General features: G+C 36.3%; 1 protein-coding gene across 1 annotated transcript in view; it reads right to left on the bottom strand.

The window, feature by feature from the left end:
* Positions 1-1,364: 1,364 nt before the first annotated feature.
* LOC127440337 (voltage-gated potassium channel subunit beta-1-like) overlaps positions 1,365-20,575 on the bottom strand; it is a 53,292-nt gene continuing 34,081 nt past the window's right edge. Inside the window, exons 9-15 of the mRNA XM_051696875.1 lie at positions 19,467-19,553; positions 7,401-7,486; positions 6,936-7,056; positions 6,740-6,834; positions 4,429-4,549; positions 3,056-3,144; positions 1,365-2,255 (exon numbers count right to left, since the gene is read on the bottom strand). Of these exons, the coding sequence (XP_051552835.1) occupies positions 2,166-2,255; positions 3,056-3,144; positions 4,429-4,549; positions 6,740-6,834; positions 6,936-7,056; positions 7,401-7,486; positions 19,467-19,553 (689 nt within the window). The 3' untranslated portion in view covers positions 1,365-2,165. The remainder of the gene's footprint in view (positions 2,256-3,055; positions 3,145-4,428; positions 4,550-6,739; positions 6,835-6,935; positions 7,057-7,400; positions 7,487-19,466; positions 19,554-20,575) is intronic.

Raw genomic sequence — 20,575 nt, 5'->3', positions numbered from 1 at the left:
CACTGCCACAAGAGACCGAGTTTTCTCCATTCAGTTATGCCATTGTTCTTTATTTATTTGTTTTGTTATATTTTTTCCCTCTTTATCCTACACCGTGTGAGTAATTATTTGCAACTTTAAGGGATAGTTCACCTAAAAGTGAAAACGTTGTCATCATTTACTCACGCTCATGTTGTTCCAAAACCTGTATGCCTTTCTTTCTTATGTTAAACATCAAAGATGTTAGGCAGAATGTTAGCCTCAGTCACCGTTCACTTTCATTGCATCTTTTTTCTACACAATGAAAGTGAATGGAGACTGAGGCCAACGTTATGCCTAACATCTCATTTTGTATTCCACTGAAGAAAGAAGGACATACAGGTTTGAAAAAACATAAGAGTAAGTAAATAATGACAGAATTGTGTAAACTATTCCTTTAAAGCAACAACTACTGTAACTACTTCACCAAAATCAAACAGCAATGTAGATTAACAGTAATTGATTAGAAAATACATTTATTTAAAAAGAATAAAAGTAAACAAAACTGGAGATGCACATTTTTTATTCTGATTTTAAAAGCACTGCACAATGCATTAATTAACAGTTTTATCATTTTCAAGTTTGTAAACATGTTGAGCCTATTTGTGGTGGACTTTAACTTATTCTGCATTTCTATCAGTCTCTGAATCTCAAGTATGTACTGCTTAGCAGTTCAAAAGTTTGCAAATGCAGCAGCAAGCATGTCTTTAAAGGTATAGTTCACCCAAAAAAGAAAATTCTCTCCTCATTTACTCACCCTCATGCCATCCCAGATGTGTATGGCTTTCTTTCTTCTGCAGAATACAAATGAAGATTTTTAGAAGAATATCTCAGCTCTGTAGGTCCATACAATGCAAGTGAATGGTGGCCAGAACTGTAAAGCTCCAAAAAGCTCACAAAGGCAGCATAAAAGTAATCCATACAACTCCACTGGTTAAATCCATGTCTTCTGAAGTGATATGATAGGTGTGGATGAGAAACAGATAAAAATGTAAGTTCTTTTTTTTACCATAAATCTCCAGCCACCAGTAGGTGGCGATATGCACAAAGAATGCAAATGCCAATAAACAAAAGAAGAAGTATGGGGGTAAAAGTGGAGGTTTATAGTAAATAAAAATTTAAATATTGATCTCTTTCTCACGCACATCTATCATATCACTTCTGAAGACATGGACTAACCACTGGTGTCATATGGATTACATTCACGCTGACTTTATTTGCTTTTTGGAGCTTCAAAGTTCTGGTCACCATTTACTTGATTTTTATAGACCTACAGAGCTAAGATATTTTTCTAAAAATCTTTGTTTGTGTTCTGCAGAAGAAAGTAAGTCATACATATCTGGGATGGCCTGAGGATGAGTAAATGATGAGAATTTTCATTTTTGGGTGAACTATTCCTTTAACCAGTGTGATAGAATAAAGTTATAATATTCATTTAAAGCAGAAAAGAAAGAAGAAATTATGGACAGATAGACATAGCATAAGTTTCAGGGATCACATGGGGAAACACACAAACAGTCGTAGCTCATTTCAAGATGTTTGATACAAAATGTGGAACATTTCTGAGAACATATTAACACAATAACAGCCCACTCTGCTGTTGATGGCTTTTTAATCCAACACATTTGTTACTAATGCACACATCTTACCCAGTTCAACTCTACATGCCGCACTGCCACATATCACAGTTCTTAGTGTTTACATTCTCAGCACAATATGCAATGTTTTCTCCTACATTATGTTCTTTTAATGGACAATAATCAGGACCATTCACTCACAAGGGCCTGTCATGTGTCCGTCTGTCTACCCATTATTGAGGACCTCTTGAGGTCAAGACCAGGGTTTACTTTGGCACATATGGGTGATGGACAGCTGAATGCATAATCCCATGGATGAGGGAGTCCAGGATCTTCTGTGCTTCACAGGCAGGTGTGTCTTCACAGAGATCTTCACGCAAGGTTGAGCTCAGGTTTAGGTCTAACAGAAGCATGCATAACACTTTAGCATTTCTACTGTAATGCTAACGATGGATCTCTGCAGGAGAAGTTGAGATAGACACACAAATGTGGAATCACAAACTACGGACACCCGTTGACACAAGAGGGCTGGGATCCTGAGTCTCAAGTAGTACAAGTTCACAGGAAGGCCTAGTGATGGTAGTCTTTCTTACTGTGGGGGCGGTTGCCCAAGATTTTGTCGATATCCGAGGCCACATGAGAGGTGATCTTTGAAAGAACCTGTAAATGAGAATGTAATAAATCACACAGGTCATAAAACAGAATCACATAGATTTACTGCAGGAAAAAACCAGGGCATACCATCTTAAAGGAATAGTTCACTCAAAACTGAAAATTCTGTAATCATGTATTCACCTTCATGTCATTCCTAACCCGTCTATTTTTCTTTCTTCATTGGAACATTGAGATTTTTCGCAGTTTGTTTAAGAAGCTCTTTTGCATTCAATAACAGTGAATGGGGACTGAAATTTAAGTCATTATTCTATGAAAATGATTCTTGCCCTCCATCATAGCTTTCAAATCTCATTGCAGCCTTTACATTCTGCAAAATATCTTCTTTTTTGTTTTCCATGGAATTAAGAAAGTCATACAGGTTTGGATCAACATGAGAGTGAACAAATGAATGAAGAAATAGATCATTTTTGGGTGATCTATTCCTTTAAGTAGTCAATCTTGTTTTTTTAACCATGGTAGTTGGTCTGGTGCTGGTCCATTCTCAGCTTAACCAGCTGTTTAACTATCTTCTAAATCAGCTTGGACCAGTTAGAAACTGAAGCTGATTTAGCTGGCCTTTCCAGCAGTGTGTGAAAATTATACATTTTGCTGTAGCACATAAAATAATACCAAGCAATACTCTGTGTTTAAAGCTTTAAATGTAAATCATCCACAGGCAGACTGTGAGACTGAGATGAAAGGTGTTAAGAGATGAGAGCACAGTGCTGTAGCAGGCCACCAGAGCTTGAGGGATGGCTGAGTCACAGTGTGCGAGTAGATTTGAGATATCTTGATAAATCTCTTGCCTGTATCGCCCCCAGGTTCTCAGTGAGCTGTGCAGGGTTAGAGGTCCCCAGGAGAACAGAACTCACTCCTTCATTACGGAGGCACCAGGCTACAGGGGAATACACAAAACACATTTATGAGAAATCTGATCCTCACTTGAGCTGGTGGGATTCTGATCTATTGCTGCTTCCATTTGTTAATTATTGTTAATTTTATACAGTATATGGTAATTATTTACATAATGGGACATGCTTTGGTTTGCTTTGGCTTTGGTACCCCAAAAGTGAAGACCGGAGATAGAAGACAACAACTGAGATTTTTAAATATAGGGCAAATTCCAGTCAAAATTGAGCATCCCTATAATCTGGTAGGGAGCAGGGCATTACTTAACTAATGTACCCTTCGCTAACATTCTTGAAAAAGGGCCCTTGGTGAAGGAATTCAGTGGCTCACTTTCATTTGGAATGACCCTTTGAGTGTCGGCCCCTTCCCGCTGTGCCCTTCAAGGGCACAACATTTCAGTTTGGAATTCGCCCATAAATGATTAAATTATGGTTGATAGATAAGGAAGGAAAATATAAAAACGAAATAAGTAAGTAAATAAATACATACATTTGACTAAACACACACAAACAAAAAAAGATCCACCCTGATGTTGTTCCAAACCTGTACTACTTTTTTTCTTCCATGGAACATAAAAGGAGATGTTAGGCAGAATGTTAGTCTTATTCACCATTCACTTTCATTGTATGGAAAAAAGATGCAATGAGAATGAATGGTGACAGTCTAACATTCTAGCTAACATCTATATTTTGTGTTCCACAGAAGAAAAAAAGTCATAAGAGTTTGAAACAACATGTGGGTAATTACTACATGAAGTAATTGAGGACAGCATTGGCATTTTTGGGTGAACCATTTAAGTGTATAAAAGAGTCACCATCAAACTTTTTTTGAAAATCATAAAAAGCTTTCCAAATTGACCAAAACATGTCAGGTTTGTCTTTCATAAAGTAGGTTATCTTTTCTAAAGTAATATATGATGTCATCTTGTTTATCCATAGAGAATCCCAGGACTTTCTCATTTTTCCATGAACAGGCAACTGAATGCTTTGCCACCAATGAACAAAGAATTAAAAAAAGAAACCTCTCATTTGGTGACTTTAAAATCCTGTGGGTAAATGTCCGGACTTGCAATTTAGAAAAAAAGATTTGTTTCTCAGTGAGGAGATATGCATCAAAACTGGATTTTGTGGCCTAACAATCAACATTTTTTCCAGGTCTGTTTACAGTAAACACTAACAGAATAGCTGAACAGTTGAATCTCTATAGTAGCATTAAAATGTGGCACACTGTGACAGTTGAAGTGAAAATGGGCAAAGTTATTTTGACCGACCAATGGCAAGTTGTGGCAGGGTACAGCTGAGCCTCTCAGCAATGTGGGTCAACTCCTTAAGCTTGGACTGCTGCTTTTTGCCGTCCTCACTCAGAATCTTCTCCTTCAGCCACTGGTATGACTGCAGAGAGTCAGAAGAGTTCACAGACAACCTCACAGTCAGACCCACACTGAATTTGCCCTAACAGATCTGCTGCCTTCAAGCCTGAAATCTAGCTAACGATGTGGTTGGATGGTGATGGTGGGTAAACAGTCTAGTATAGACTTTTAATACGATGATTCTAAATTTAGTCCAATGTAAGTGTAATCTATGAACAGAGGAGCTTATAAGATCTTGTTTCTGTGATTTAAGTCAGATAATTCAGCTCCAAGAGGTAAGTCTATGAAATTAGTGCACTGGAAGAGACTTTGGATAAAATGAGTCTTTACCGATTTACATTAGACCACGTAAATAACCAAGAAAACTAAATATGGATCACTCAGATTGCTGGTTGCCATTGCAGCGGTGCTATAGTTACTAATGTTGAATGGTAGTCAGAAATCTAATGTATCTTGTGGTTTAGGACTAAAGGTCTTCTACTCAACCCAAGCACATAAATTATATTTCTCTTAACAACACACTGGCAACTGACTATCAACCGACAGCCTGAATGTCAATACAGTACATTACAACCTACTGTATATTTTATATATACTATATATATTATTTTTATTGTATAATGTGTATTCTATATTGTGTGTATTGTGTGTATTTGTATTCTATATTGTGTGTATTGTATACTGTACATTGTATATTATTATTTGTATATTGTGTTACGTGTAATTATGTGTATATTAGATATGTAAATTGTGATGTGTAAATCTGTTTATTGTAAATTGGTATATGTCTCATCACTGTCATGACTGCTATGTTGCTCGGAACTGCACCGAAGACTTTCACCCACTATTGCACTTGTGTATATGGTTGTGTGACAATAAAAGTGATTTGATTTGATTTTGACCCAACTAACTGTCAGGTCTCAGGTCCGTTTTTCATTTGTAGCTTAAAGTTTGTGTGTTGGGTCAGTTTGTGTGCACTGCACATACCCATATATTTCTTTAATTTTTGGTCAGAGCTTTAAGAGATAGTTCACCTAAAAATGAAAATTCTCTCATCATTTACTCACCCTCATGCCATTCCAGATGTGTATAACTTTCTTTTTTCTGCTGAACACTAGAAGAATATTTCAGCTCTGTTGGTCCATTCAATGCAAGTGAATGGTGACCAAAACTTTGAAGGTCCAAAAAGCATATTAATGCAACATAAAAGTAATTTGTATGACTCCAGTGGTTAGATCCATATCTTCAGAAGTGTTATAAGTGTGGGTGAGAAACAGATCCATTTTTAAGTCCTTTTAACTATAAATCTACTTTCACACACTGCCATGTACGTTCTCGAGAGTTATTCTGTTTTTTGCCGTTTCACATTCTTTGTGCATATCGCCACTTACTGGGCAGTTGTGCAATATGGTTTATTTATTCTTTTCCTTTGCTTTATCCCTTCCTTTGTTTTTTCTTTTGCCTCCCTGCCCAGTAGATGGCGATATGCACAAAGAATGCAAATCACTAAAAACAGAAGAAGAAGAACTATCATGAACAGGAGGGCTGGGTAAAAATAGATTTATAGTAAAAAAGGACATAAATATGGATCTGTTTCTCACCCACACCTATCATATCACTTCTGAAGACATTGATTTAACAACTTGAGTCGTATGGATTATTTTAATGCTGCATTTATATGCTTTTTTGACCTTTAGGCCACCATTCACTTACAATGAATGGAGCAACAGAGCTAAGATATTTTTCTAAAATTCTTCGTTTGTGTTCTGCAGAAGAAAGAAAGTCATACACATCTGGAATGGCATAAGGGTAAGTAAATGATGAGAGAATTTTCATTTTTGGGTGAACTGTTCCTTTAAGTGAGCTGTTGGTGAGGGATTTTGGGTTCAGGTCGGGTTCAGTCTTAAAATTTGTACCAGTACCAGTCGAGTCAGGTTTGGTCAGGGTCTTATTTACAGGTTTTCAGGCCAGTTTCGGGCTTCAGTTCTTTGTTCATGTAGACCTACCTCTGGGACATAAAAACAAGCTATTCAATCTTATGAGTGAATATGAGACCTTAAATCACTTAATCCATTCGCAGACTCTCCTACATAACTACGTTTTGTTCTTGTTCTTGTGTTTCTGGCACTATGTCAGTTTTTTACTCAACAGAACTTATTGCATCTGTTTATAGCATATGATGGTTCTGCTACAACAAAAAGGCCTGAAGTACCTTCTGAGAGGCCCTGGAGGATTCTGGAATGCCTTTCTCATATTTTCCTGTAATGATCCCACAAGCCAGAGGGGACCAGGACACCACACCAACACCTTTAAAGCAAAATTGTGTGTTTCATGAAACTCACTTTTGGGCTATCTCAGAGGTCAAATTTTAATATCTTAAATGTTTGTGTGCATACATGCGTTTATACCTATCTTATGGTACAGTTCAGGCAATTGCATCTCTACTTTATCCCTTTGAAAAAAATGATACTCTGCCTGTTCACACACAGGAGGAATCAGATTAAATTGCCTCGCGACAGAGTACGCCTCCTACAGGGTGAGAAAGATAGAGAGGATGAGAACAAATAAACTCAAAATCTCATTATTTCATATTCGATCTCCAAACAGTGTTGACTCCCACCAAACTTTAAACGCCCACTCACACTGTCATGGGCAATCAAAAAGTAAACAGACTAACAAAGAAAACAACTGTTCTTGTTGACAGGTTGGAAAAAAATATGACAATATGAAAAAAAAATATATAAAAAGCACAGACTTTAATGACAGAGGAGGGACAAAGCAAGCAAGCAAGCTATAAAGAGTGCACATAACAAGCACAAGGATTAGATTAAGAGACAAATGTCATGGAAATATCATGCTTGTCCTCTACTCACCATGATCTCCATAGCTGACCAGCGTGACGTTCCCCAGTACATGGACATGCCATGATTAATGACATGAGTCATGGCTCTCACTATCTCTGAAACACACAATCACAGATAAAAATTTTATCTACTTCTAAAACAGCCTGTGCCAGAGAGAGTAATTTTGTTTAAGACCTCTGTGCCTGGTCACCATTAGATTGCACTGTCTTCATTCTCTCTGACAAACAGAGTTTCAGAAAGGATAAACTCTAATTAAGCTGAAGAGCTATTTCACAGCCCTCTGAATTAACAGGGTTATACATGAGAGGCATTTCAGCTGTGAGTCAGACAACGGCTCAGTATCTCAGTTAGAAAGTGTTCTGAGGTCCCACACATAATACAATGTGCAGTGTTTTGAAAGTTCCCAATATAATAAATTCAAGTATCACAGTCAAACCTATACCATTCTAAAGCTTTTTAGAAAACCTGAAATTTTTTAAGCTTTAAGATCATCAGCTTTCTGTTAGAGCAGAAAGAGTTAATAAATAGGTTCTAAAATAGTGATATAAAATGATTTAAATCCATCAAATTAAGATATGACACAAGTACCATAATATATAACTCCTTAAAGGGATTGTTCACCCCAAAATGGAAATTCTCACAACATTTACTCACCCCCATGCCATCCCAAATGTGTATGGCTTTCTTTCTTCAGCAGAACACAAACAAAGACTTTTAGAAGAAAATCTCAGCTCTGTTGGTCCATACAATCAGTGCAAGTGAATGGTGATCAGAGTTTTGTAGCTCCAAAAATCACATAAAGGTAACAGAAGTAATCCATAAGACTTCAGTAGCAATATTAAAAGTGTGGGTGAGAAACAGATCAAAATTAAGTCCTTTTTTTTTTTTTTTTTTTTTACTCTAAATCTCCACTTTCACTTTTACATCTGAGAGTCACATGTGGTGCCTGTTTAGTTTCACTTTCACATCTGAAAGTGAAAGTTAAAGTGGAGATTTGGATTAAAAAGGATTTAAATATTGATCTGTTTCTCACCCACACCTATTATATTGCTTCTGAAGTTTTACTTTCATGTTTCCTTTATTTTATTTTTAGAGCTACACCATTCAAGGTCTGATCACCATTCACTTGCATTATATGGAACTACAGAGCTAAAATATTCTTCTAAAAATCTTTGTATGTGTTCTGCTAAAGAAAGAAAGCCATACACATCTGGGATGGCATGAGGGTGTGGAAATGATAAGAACACTATCCCTTTAAAAGAGAAAGCAAAAAAGGCATTACAGCACATTATACATTATAAACATGCAGCATACCTTTATTTTATTTATTAATCAATCCTTAAATCACTTCACTTTTATTCAGTTCACTTTTTTTGATCTTATCAGAAAGATTATGCTTAAAATGTAATGTGTTTTGGCTCAGTTTCAGAGTGAGATCTGGGAAGTAACTGGGAGCAACTGATAAGTTATTAATTCCTTGACTAAGTGTCCATTTAAGAAAGATACAGGGGCGATATTTCTTAAACGGACACTTAGTATTTCAGTGCAAAATCCTGTCTTATTCACACACCACCCACAGTAAAACAAAAAATTATCCAGGCACTGCATACATAGCTGTGCTATAAGTATTTAAATTCAGTCATTGTCATTCTTTTCTGGGCAAGCACGGCTCGTTTCTATGCAAATGAGGCTCATTATGGAATGCGCTATTTGCCAGATGCAATTACCGCTGCACTATTACCCCCCATGCAAAGCTGGCTGTAAACTAAACTTCAGTTTACTTAAAACTGGATTTTTGTATACATTTTTGTGATAATGGTAGCAGAAATTCATCATGAATAATGAGCAAATGATGGAGAAGAATATTTACCAGGCATACATCCAGACAGTGTAGTCAAGTGCACTTTCTGCATTTTAAAGAGACGATTCAGGTGCCTGGATCACAGTGCTAGAGCGATGCTGTATAGTCCCAGTTAAGTATGCAGCCTCCATAATTTAGCACTTAGATCTGGCCCGGGGAATTGCCTAGTTCAAGTCGCGATCAGGACTAATTTTGTGGCCTTGTTTATACCATTACCCGATTTGCATAATTCCTTTAGTGAATTGGGTGCTTCAGCAATACATGCAAATAAAAAATTTACTTGATTGGCCTACACAAAGCCCACACCCAAACCCCAGTGGACCCCTTTGGAATGGATCTCTTTGGGATCTAAATGGGAGCAAATACTTGCAGCCATGTTCCAACATCTAGTGGAAGCAGCAGCAAAGGCAGGACTCAACTCCCTATTAATGCACTTGGTTTCACACATGTTCATGTGGGTGTGGTGTTCAAGTGTCCACATATTTTTAGCCATGTATTATACTTCTTAATTCCATAATAAGAAACAAATAAAGCTACAAAACTTGTTATGATGCACTGGTGTACGTTGGACAGAGCACCATTTTGACTGCCAACAGAAAGACCATCTGCCCTGGCATGCTCAAGGCACTAATGTTCTGCACCATTACCAGATTATCAGTGGAGCCCTTTACTGCTTTTCTGGGTTCAGTTTAGTCATTACTCTTCAGTGGTAGCGCAGAGCTTTTGGGCAACAGCAGCCATTACGAAATCTTCTAAAAAAGCCTCCATTATGAACTCATAAAGCTGCTTATATATACAGCTATATACATAAAGCTATATATATATATATATATATATAAGTATATATAAGTATTTGCTCTGAAATGTCTTTAAAGGGATTTTACTTTGTCAATCAGTGGAACTATATTTTAACTAAATAGTCATTGGTGGCAAACATGTTCAAGTAAAACACAAAAATTTGTAGACACTTTTTCCTCATGAATCTCCATGGACATATTTGAGCGATGATGCAAACAAATAGTTAAATGAGAGTTTTGATTAATTGAAATGAACAGCTTGAACTGATTCACAGAAATAAATAAACGTACCAATAGAGCGCAACAGTGCAAGCCCACTTTTTCAGCTATCTGGGTACCGGTAGTATTTTTCCCATTCCTTTTCACATAGGGATTTAATAAAATCCATCATGAAAAAGTTCTAAGCCATGAACCAAACCACCCAACTCCGAGGTGAATCACAACATTACAAACTTTGATTTGAAGCAGAGATGTATTTGAAAATCGGATAAAAAGGCAAAGGTACAACTGAACTACAATCCCAGCAACAATGAGGCATTGCGAATTACATAATTGAAATAAAAATGATGGAAAATCTATTATATATTATATATTCATTTAAAGTTTTTGATTATCAGTATAGAAACAAATAATTAAAGTATATTGCAAAATATTCAGATATATACAAATTTATAAGTAGTTTGAGAGTGTAAGGAGACTTGCATCATTTGAAATGCATCATAGAACTGGGCGGTCGCTGCTGGACTCTTTCGATGCGATTTGTTTGCGGGGATTCTCTGATTGGTGGATTTTCTCCCTCAGGATTATGGTTAGTGCCATTCCTCACCAGGAATTCCACTATTAAACACTATTTAAAAAAAAAATGATGCTGAAATAACTCTGACTGATGGCTTCAGCAGAAGCATATGCCATCGATTAGCAACCTTGGAACTCACAGTAGGTCGGTCATGTGTCTGTCATTGGGGAGAGAGGAAGTGGTAAGGGCCATCACCTGTCATTATTGATAAGTAACACCTGTGTCTCATTACAGTGACGGCGGAGATGGGCTTGAAAAGGCTGCCGGGAACGCCAGAGAGGGAGAGAGAGACAGACAAATGACGTTGTGTGTGCCTTCTGGAAACTGTGACCATATGGTATTTGTGAAGCTGAAAAGATAGTGTGAAATTTGTAGAACTGAAAAGCTAAAGACTGTGTTTGTGAAACTGAAAAGCCATTAAAGGTTGATTTACCTGGACTGCCACCCCGCTTCCCACTTTCTTCCTTATTTGTTGGAACCTTTACACCGTCTTAAAAGGTTTATAAGTTATGGTTAAAAGTAAATTCCCCTATGGAAAAAATGTATGGAATTTTTACTTCTGGAACCCGACTGTTGCTTTCTATTCAAACCCCATGTTTGCTAAGTTTAAATCAGACTCTGGGCATTTACCAAACTGCATTTTTGCACCCTTGATGGGCACTGTAGTATGGGGACACTACTCGAAGGATCGTTCCAAACGAAAGTAAAAGTTTTTTTTTTTAACTAATGGCCCTTCCACAAGACTGTTTGCGAAGGGTACATTCATACAGTAATGCCATGCAGAGGGATGATCACTTTCAATTGGATTTTGCCAAACATTATGTATAAACACTATCATACTTGCTAGTTAATGAGGCGGTCTTTAGGAAACTAATGGCCAAATAAAAACGGCATTAAAATCATCACAATTTCTACGATCTACCATTTTATATTGCCAACAAAATCTTTGCAAATATATTATGAATCTTCAATGTATCCCACTGATGAATAATGTCTGAGGGTAGCTCTTCATCCGACAGCGGCAGAGTAGGGTATCCCAAGAGAGGTGAATGTATGTAGGATGTAGGATTCTGAGAGGGCAAAAAGGCAAAAGAGGTGAAATGAGAAGAAAAGAACAAGTGAGTAGAAAATAGCAGCCAAATGTACAACCCCAATTCCGAAAACGTTGGGAGAGTATGAAAAATGCTAATAAAAAGAAAAAAGAGTGATTTATAAATTATATTCACCCTTTGCTATATTGAAAGCACTACAACTAAATATTATGTATATGATGTTTTACCTTGTGAATTTTATTTTGAGCATTTCACCCTCTACAGTGCACAATATAGTTAAAAGTTTCAAGAAATCTGGTCAAATCTAAGTGCTTAAAGGGCAAGATGAAAACCACTTCTGAATGCATGCGATCTCTGATCCCTCAGACATCACTGTTTTAAAAAACATAATTCATCTATAATGGATATCATGAACATGGGCTTTGGGCTAAACCTTTGTTAGTCAACACCATTCGCCTCTGCATCCACAGATGCAAGTTAAGGCTTTACTATGCAAAGCAGAAAACATACATCAACACTGTCCAGAAGCGCTGCTGACTTCTCTGGGCTCATTCTCATCTTAGATGGAAAGTAGAACAGTGGAACCATGTTTTTTGGTCCAATGAGTCCACATTTTGAAAAACACAGCCATCGTATTCTCTGGGCCAAAGAGGAAAAGTACCATCCAAGCTGTTATCAGTGTCAGGTCCAAAAGCCAGTGTCTGTATGGGTCAGGGGTGTGTCAGTGCCCATGGCATGGGTAACTCGCACATCTGTGAGGGCACCATTAATGCAGACAGATATGTAAAATTAGCGTATACTGTCATCCAGTACCATCTTTTCCAGGGACGTCCCGGAATTTTCAGCAGGACAACTTCAAACCACATACTGGCCGAATAAGCAGAGAGTGCAGGTGCTAGACTGGCCTGCCTGCAGTCCTGACCATCTCCAGTTGAGAATGTGTGGTGCATTATGAAGCACACAATACAACAATGAAGACCCCACACAATTGTGCAGCTGAAGACCTGCATAATGGATGAATTGGGGAAAATTCCACATTTTAAACTTATCAAACTTGTGTCTTCAGTGCCTAAATGCTTAATAAGTGTTATTAGAAGATATGGTGATGTTTCACAGTGGTAAACACTCAACTTTTTTGGAGTGCGTTGCAATCATCTGATTTGAAATTACTGTGCAAAAAAAAAAAAATAATAATAAAATTCACAAGGTAAAACATCATATAATGTTTAGTTGTAGTGCTTTCAATATAGCAAAGGGTGAATATAATTTACAAATCACTCCTTTTTATTTTTATTAGCATTTTTCATACTGTCCCAACTTTTTCATAACTGGGGTTGTACCTCAGCACATAATGAAAATGAAAGCCCGCTCCCACTCTCTCATTACGAACTCTGTACGAATGAAGAAAACGCAAGTGTGTGGGTGAGACTGGTAGGAGATCGAACTGAGAGAACGTCAGCTAAGCACAACAATACATCTGCTCAAGAAAAGAGAGAGCGAGAGACAAAAAAAAAAAAAGGAAGCCAGAGGGACTCGGCTCATTTCACTGTGAATGAAAATTAATGGCTCTTCAGAAAACCGTTGTATAGCTACTACCCATATAACCCACCTAAAGACAGACTCTGTTTGGACTCTAAGGTCCACCTCAGCTCTGCTGGAACTCTCAGAACATCTGAGCAGTAGAACCCTGAAGTAATGATCCAATATAATGAGTATGTTTGGGGTCTGTGAACTGCAGTGCGTAGGTTAAAATGTATGTGTGCGTGTATCTAGCAATGTAAAGTTGGTAGGCGATAGGACATCCATCATTACAAGCACTTCGAACACTTGGCTGTTATTTTAAACAGCTCAGCAAAAGTGCTATTTTCACATGACCTAGAATGCACTAGGACATTTTTTCATAAATTCAAGCATGAACACATTTCCCTCTATCACCACTAATCACGTGTTGCGTGAGCAAACTCCGAGACATGGGGTTTGTTCCCATGGGAACCAGGAAGTAATCACATTCACATAAAATTGCAAGCACAAATTGGAAGTTGCATTTTCACTCTAAAATCAAATTTTTGCTACACTGATGATTAGATTTAGGGTTGGGGTTTGGGATACGGATAGGGCATAGAGATAATAAAATATGCATTCCTGTTGACTTCGTCTCTTACAACTAAAAATACAACTCCCTTTTGGTGCACACTGTGTACATTTCACACAAAAACTGGAGCTCACACATGCTTAAACGTTCAACAACACTTCCAGCTTTGACCACTTGGGGCAGTAATTAGATTTTCGGTAAGCACAGACAGCAGAACTTTCGACTGGCCCCCAAAGTGAGCCCTGTTTCTCCCACGGTTATTTTTTCTCCATTAACCAACATCTTATGGAGGTTTTTATTTTTTTATGCCAGCAATATTTTTTTTTTCATAACACATGTTGCATTCATTCATTTCGCCATACCCTTCACTTCTGGCACAACAGTTTTAGGTCATTTTTTACCTTTGCAGGTTAAATAAACCAGAAATGTCACATACTTCAACAGTGTATCTTTCATTAAGATTAATTATGATTGTCTTAATTAATCAAGTTCTCACAACATAAGGGCAGATCCCTTAAGCGCAGTGAGGTTTTTGCAGCTGTGCAAAGATGGCACTTTAAAGTGACGCTTGAGTAAGCAAGCATTTTCCATCTTACAAATACACCTTGCAATGTCAGCAGTATATTTTGACCTAATAGCAGAGGGATTGGTGTTACACCTATTAAATTAGTTATATTATGAAGTCACAAAGTAAAAAGTACCATGGTACTACCATGCTTGAACAAAGGTAATAACATAGTACCATTCTTATGTGTACTACTATGTAAATGTAAGCATTCAGTGCCATGTTATATATCAAAGAACCTCATGCCACAGTTTTCCAGTTCAGCAGAAACAGATCAAATGCAGGTGTTACTGGGGGAGGACAATCATGCATCAGTTGCAGCAAAATTCATTTTTGAAGTGCACACACTCAGAAACCAATCACTGCCTTAGTGTACTTCAGTCACAGTATTTTTTCTTGTGTTCATAATGTCTTGTTAAATGCATATTTTATTTTATATTGTATAGTGTATATTGTTAATATAGTTTTTATTTTTCACTTTATTTATTTATTTATTGATTATAATTTTTTATTATTATAACAGTTTTTTCCCTCAGGCTATCCATCTCATGAACAGTTAAATTGCCCCATTGAGCAATAACTATGTGCAATACACAGTTTAGTCTTTTTTATATTTATCCAACATATCCAACCTCTTCTGCCATTTCATTCCTCTGAAAAAAAAAAATAAATAAATAAAAAAACATTTGCACTGTACATGACAGATTTGTATTTGCACTGTACATAACAGATATCAGATTTGTATTAGATTTGCACTACATATATGTGTATGTGGATATGTATGTATGTGTGTGTCTGTGTGTGTATGTACGTATGTGTATAATTATTTTTTATTTTTTATTATTATCTATGTTTTGCTGCTGTTTTTGTATTGTTTTTGTATTGTTGTACACTGGAAGCTCCTGTCACCAAGACAAATTCCTTGTATGTGTAAGCATACTTGGCAATAAAGCTCATTCTGATTCTGTTTCTGATTTTATTTTATTCATTACCTGGCACCTTATTTTAATTATATTTTTATTATTATTTGTTACTGTTTTACTATAATTTTTTGTCTTGTCATTATCTGTTTTGTGTATTAATGCTTTGGCAATATTGTATGTAAACAATTTAAATTGAAAATTGAACCATGATATAGCTTTCACCATCACTGTGTAATCACTTTGAAACTATTACAGTTTTGTAAGGGATTAGTCAATCTGTGCTGAATGTAGCTGTTTGATCTGTTTGATGAATTCAATCTGCGTGCTATGTGTGTGTGTGTGTGTGTGTGTGTGTGTGTGGGCAGGTTTAAGTGGTTTACGAGGACTTTTTTTAGGTTACAAACTGGTAATTACAAGAGTATTATGCTATAAATGTGGTTTATGAGGACATTTCTAGTGTCCCCATAATTCAAATAACGTAAAAAACATACTAAACAATGTTTTATTGAAAATGTAAAAATGCAGAAAGTTTTTTGTGAGGGTTAGGTTTAGGGGATGGAATCTATAGTTTGTACAGTATAAAAATCATTATGTCTATGGAGAGTCCTCAAAATGATAGCTGCACCAACATGTGTATGTATGTGTGTGTGTGTGTGTGTGTGAAAGAGAAAGACAGCGTGCTTTATGATTTTGATTTGTGGGTTTAATATCTGTACTATGGATTGATATGGACTACTCAACCACAGACAGGTCATTTGAGGTTTGAGGAAACCCCCAGCAGATGCTTAGTGCACAATGTCAGAACATGCATTTGACAAATATTACAGAACACTAAGGCATTATAGAGTAATGCTGTATTCATTATTCTTTTAATGTTCCTTAAAAGATGTTTAAATGCACAGAGACAGGACTGTTTGTAAGTGTGTCTTATGCCACACCAACCTGTCCCTCAGTTTTAAAAACAAGTATAAATTGCCTTTAGTGTAATTCACTTTCAGCAAAAGTTTATGGGGAAATGCACTGCACCTTAATAAACATTGCAATACAGTTTCGCAAGTATAGCCACTAAACTTTGTGTTAACATGAGACTATATATATATACATATATATATATACAGTACTGTGCAAAAGTTTAAGGCACTTGGGAAAAATGTTGCATAGTGAGAATGTCTTCAAAAATAATGCCTTAAATTGTTTTCATTTATCAATTAACATCATACAAAGTCCAGTAAACATAAAAAAAAAAAAAAAAGCTAAATCAATATTTGGTGTGACCACCTTTGCCTTCAAAACAGCACCAATTCTCCTAGGTACACCTGGACACTTTTCTTGGTTGTTGGCAGATAGGATGTTCCAAGCTTCTTGGAGAATTTGCTAATTCTATTTCTCAATTACTTCTGTCTCTTAATGTAATCCCAGACTGGCTCGATGATCAGTGGGAGGCTGTGTGGGGACCATGCCATCTGTTGCAGGGCTCCCTGTTCTTCTATTCTATTCTATTTGCAAAAGAAATGTTTGGGAGTCTAAAGTGTATATTTTCTACTGACACACTAAAGCTGAAAAAAAAAACAAATAACCATCTTAAGACGAATGCTTTTGTGAAACACGTGCCACATGAAAAGATGCGTGGATTGATGGTCTCAGAAGCTGAGGCAACTGAGACTTGTCCTCCGCCACCTGGATTGAGGTGAGTAACCGCGCCACAACGAGGACCTACTAAGTAGTAGGAATTGGGCATTCCAAATTGGGAGAAAAGGGGATAAAAAAATAAAAATAAAAATTACAGTTACAGTAAAGCACTTAAAATGGAAGTGAATGGGGCTAGTTCATAAACATTCATGTAACGAGGCAGACGTGGAATGAGCATCTAAATGCAGCTTTTAATGGAAACCAAAAATAAACAAAGTAACTCAGAATAAAACGAAACAAAAACACGGGAAACCAGGCACAGAACATGACAACACGTAAAGACAGACAAAGAAACCAGGGGAAAACAAGGGCTTAAATACATGGTGGCAAACAAGGGAACGTGGAACACCTGTGGAAACAATCAGGGGAAAACCAATCATAAAAAGAAACTACAAAAGGACTACAAACTAACAGAAAACAGGAACTAAACAAGAATTTCAACATAAAAGTAAAATCAAAAACAGGGAATATGTGACAATTAAAATACAAGATGTAAACATTGCATGCTAACATGATCTTAATGTGATAAAATTGCTTACTAACCTTATCTGTGAAAAGTTATATCCAAAATTACAACTTGGTCGCCATGGTAATGTAATGCAGATAAACCCTTTAACTGATTTTATCACACATAAATCATATATCACACTAAAATCATGTTTGCATGTATAATATTTGCATCTTGTGCATATACCTTTGAAACAGTGTTTATTTTAATGTTTATGGACTGGCCTCATACACTTCCATTGTTGGTGCCTTACTGTAACCACGATTTTTGCTTCTTTTTTTGTTTTGCAATTGAGAGAGACATTTTTTTCTGTGGAAATCAACATTATGCTACAAATTTAGCCCTGTACCTTTCACATTATACTCACAAAGACACTAGAAATTGACTGTTTCTACCTTCAGGAATTGCATCAGTAACACACAGGCAGAAGTTTATATGCTTAAAACAATAGTACTACCTCTAAACGGACGATCTACACAACTTTACAGCTCAAATAACACAAATTTGTGAATGAAAAAATAAATAGTGCATGAAAAATGAATACATTTGTTAACACTTTGCAATAAGGTTTCAATTGTTAACACTAGTTAACAAGATTAGTTAACATGAACCAACAATGAACAATCCTTTTACAGCATTTATTAATCTTAGTTAATGTTAATTTAAACATATACTAATGCATTTTTTAAATCAAAAGTTGTATTAGTTAACATTGGTTAATACACTATGAACTAACATGAACTAACAATAATACCTATTGCATTAACTAATGTTAACGAATGGAACCTTATTGTAAAGTGTTACCATAAATATGACCACATTTCTGCTTTACCCTCCAGAATACCTTGCCCCATAGATTTCCATTGTAAGTGCATCACTGTAAACAAGGATGAATCAAAATCGATGAGGCTTAACAAACACTGAATATTCTTTTAAAGCCATACACCAACATTTTTGTACCAGCATCAATTTGGTAATCTATCATACATTACATAGAGCTCAGTGACTTCACAGAAAGCACAACAAATCTCCAGGGAAACCACAGGTAGCAAAAGGAGTTCTCTTAATAAGTCCAGAATGTTCTTTAAGAAAAAAAAAAAAAAAAACTATTATCATCATTCTCTTCTCATGAGAATCAAACTATGTGTGCCAAGCACACATTGGATCATTTGGATCATCTTTTGGAACATAATTTGGATTAATACCATTCCTGTCTTGCTGGTAGGACCATGATTAAAAACATTTTCTTTGAAAACGTATCTGCTTTTTTCCCAACATCAAGGCGAAGCAGCAGCTCTTAAAATCTGCTACGTATGGTGAGTTCCTCTTGAGATTATCCACACACTGTATGAAGTTGCTTTGCTGGGCTTGTAACCCTGATGCAAAATGTGTTTATGTGTTGATAAGCCACACTCCTATAGAGGAGAGATCCTAAAGCAGCCCGAGAACAGAATTCAGGTGTGTGTGAGAAAGAGAGAGTTTTGGAGCTTAGAGACATAACAGGGAATGAGCAGTTTTAAAATACTGCATGGACTCCATGGACAATTCTCTAATCCCCTTAGACAGAGACAGAGAGAGAGAGAGAGAGAGAGAGAAAGACAGATATAGTGATTTGGTAGTGAGAAAGAAGCAGACTTCCTGAGCTCTGCAGGACCACAGAAATTGAAAGAGAGGAAGATTTAGATTAGACCGTGATTTTGATAACACTGTAGAAAAAAACTGGCCTCCTGAGATGTATGGAAACATCACCCTACATTCTGTTATATGCACACACAGAGAATGCCTCACCTACCCTCCATAGGTGTGTTGCTGTCAGGACGATTGGCAAAAACCACATCCACATATTCTAGCTGTAACCTCTGCAAGGAACCCTTCAGACCTACAGAGAGAAATATTTTTTTTAAAGGAAATTAAAACATGATATGAGAGCTAAAAGGGATAGTTCACCCAAACATTTACTCACCCTTCTGTTGTTTCATACCTGTATGACTTTTTTCTGTGGAACACAAAATGTGTCAAGCAGAATGGCACTTTTCACTTTCATTTTGTGGAAAGAATATGCATTAAAAGTGAATGGTGACTAAGGCTAATATGCTTAACATCTTCTTTTGTGTTCCACAGATGAAAGAAAGTCATACAGGTTTGGAACAACATGAAGCTGAGTAAATTATGACAGCATTTTAATTTTGGGGTGAACTATCCCTTTAAGGAGTTTTTCACTGAAAAATCTTGCCATCCATATTTCTGCACATTGTAACACTTTACAAAAAGCATACATGAATAATCATGAATTAATCCCTGAATTAATACTTACTTAAGCATGAATTAATGATAAGTTAAGGCATGGGCTAGTCAAGAACTAATGAAAAGCTAACAGCTACGACTAGAGTTACATGAATTTATGCATGAATAACAGCCACCTTAATTACATGTTAGTACATGTTTGATAGTTAATTCATTAAAATTTGTTAGTAAAATCCCAAAATGTTACAACAAATGTTTGTTACATTACATGTAAAATCAAACAGGCTTTATAAAGAAGAATATGCAGTACTTCAACCTTGAATTAAACATGCATAATTTAATATTGTCTTTATTTTATACTAAATTTTGCTGTCTGCAGTTTCGCCACAAACATCATTAGATGACACAGGATTATACTACTACAGGTGTAGTACATTTTGATAACCACAAAATGCCCAAATACTAATTTTGTCCTAAATTTGAACAGTGTATTTATTGTTTTATCATTTAGAACCACACAAACGTCTTTTTGTGAAATGTTTTGCTTGAAAAGTATGCTTGTGCTATTATTTATTTTTTTTATCCTACCTTTTAACGCCCTAACACTGTTATTTTTTCCTTTTTAACCAGTTTTAATAGCCTGCTCTCATTTAAATT

Source organism: Myxocyprinus asiaticus, chromosome 5 (assembly GCF_019703515.2).
Source record: "Myxocyprinus asiaticus isolate MX2 ecotype Aquarium Trade chromosome 5, UBuf_Myxa_2, whole genome shotgun sequence".
Lineage (NCBI taxonomy): Eukaryota > Metazoa > Chordata > Actinopteri > Cypriniformes > Catostomidae > Myxocyprinus > Myxocyprinus asiaticus.
This window is presented reverse-complemented; position numbering and strand designations above follow the sequence as displayed.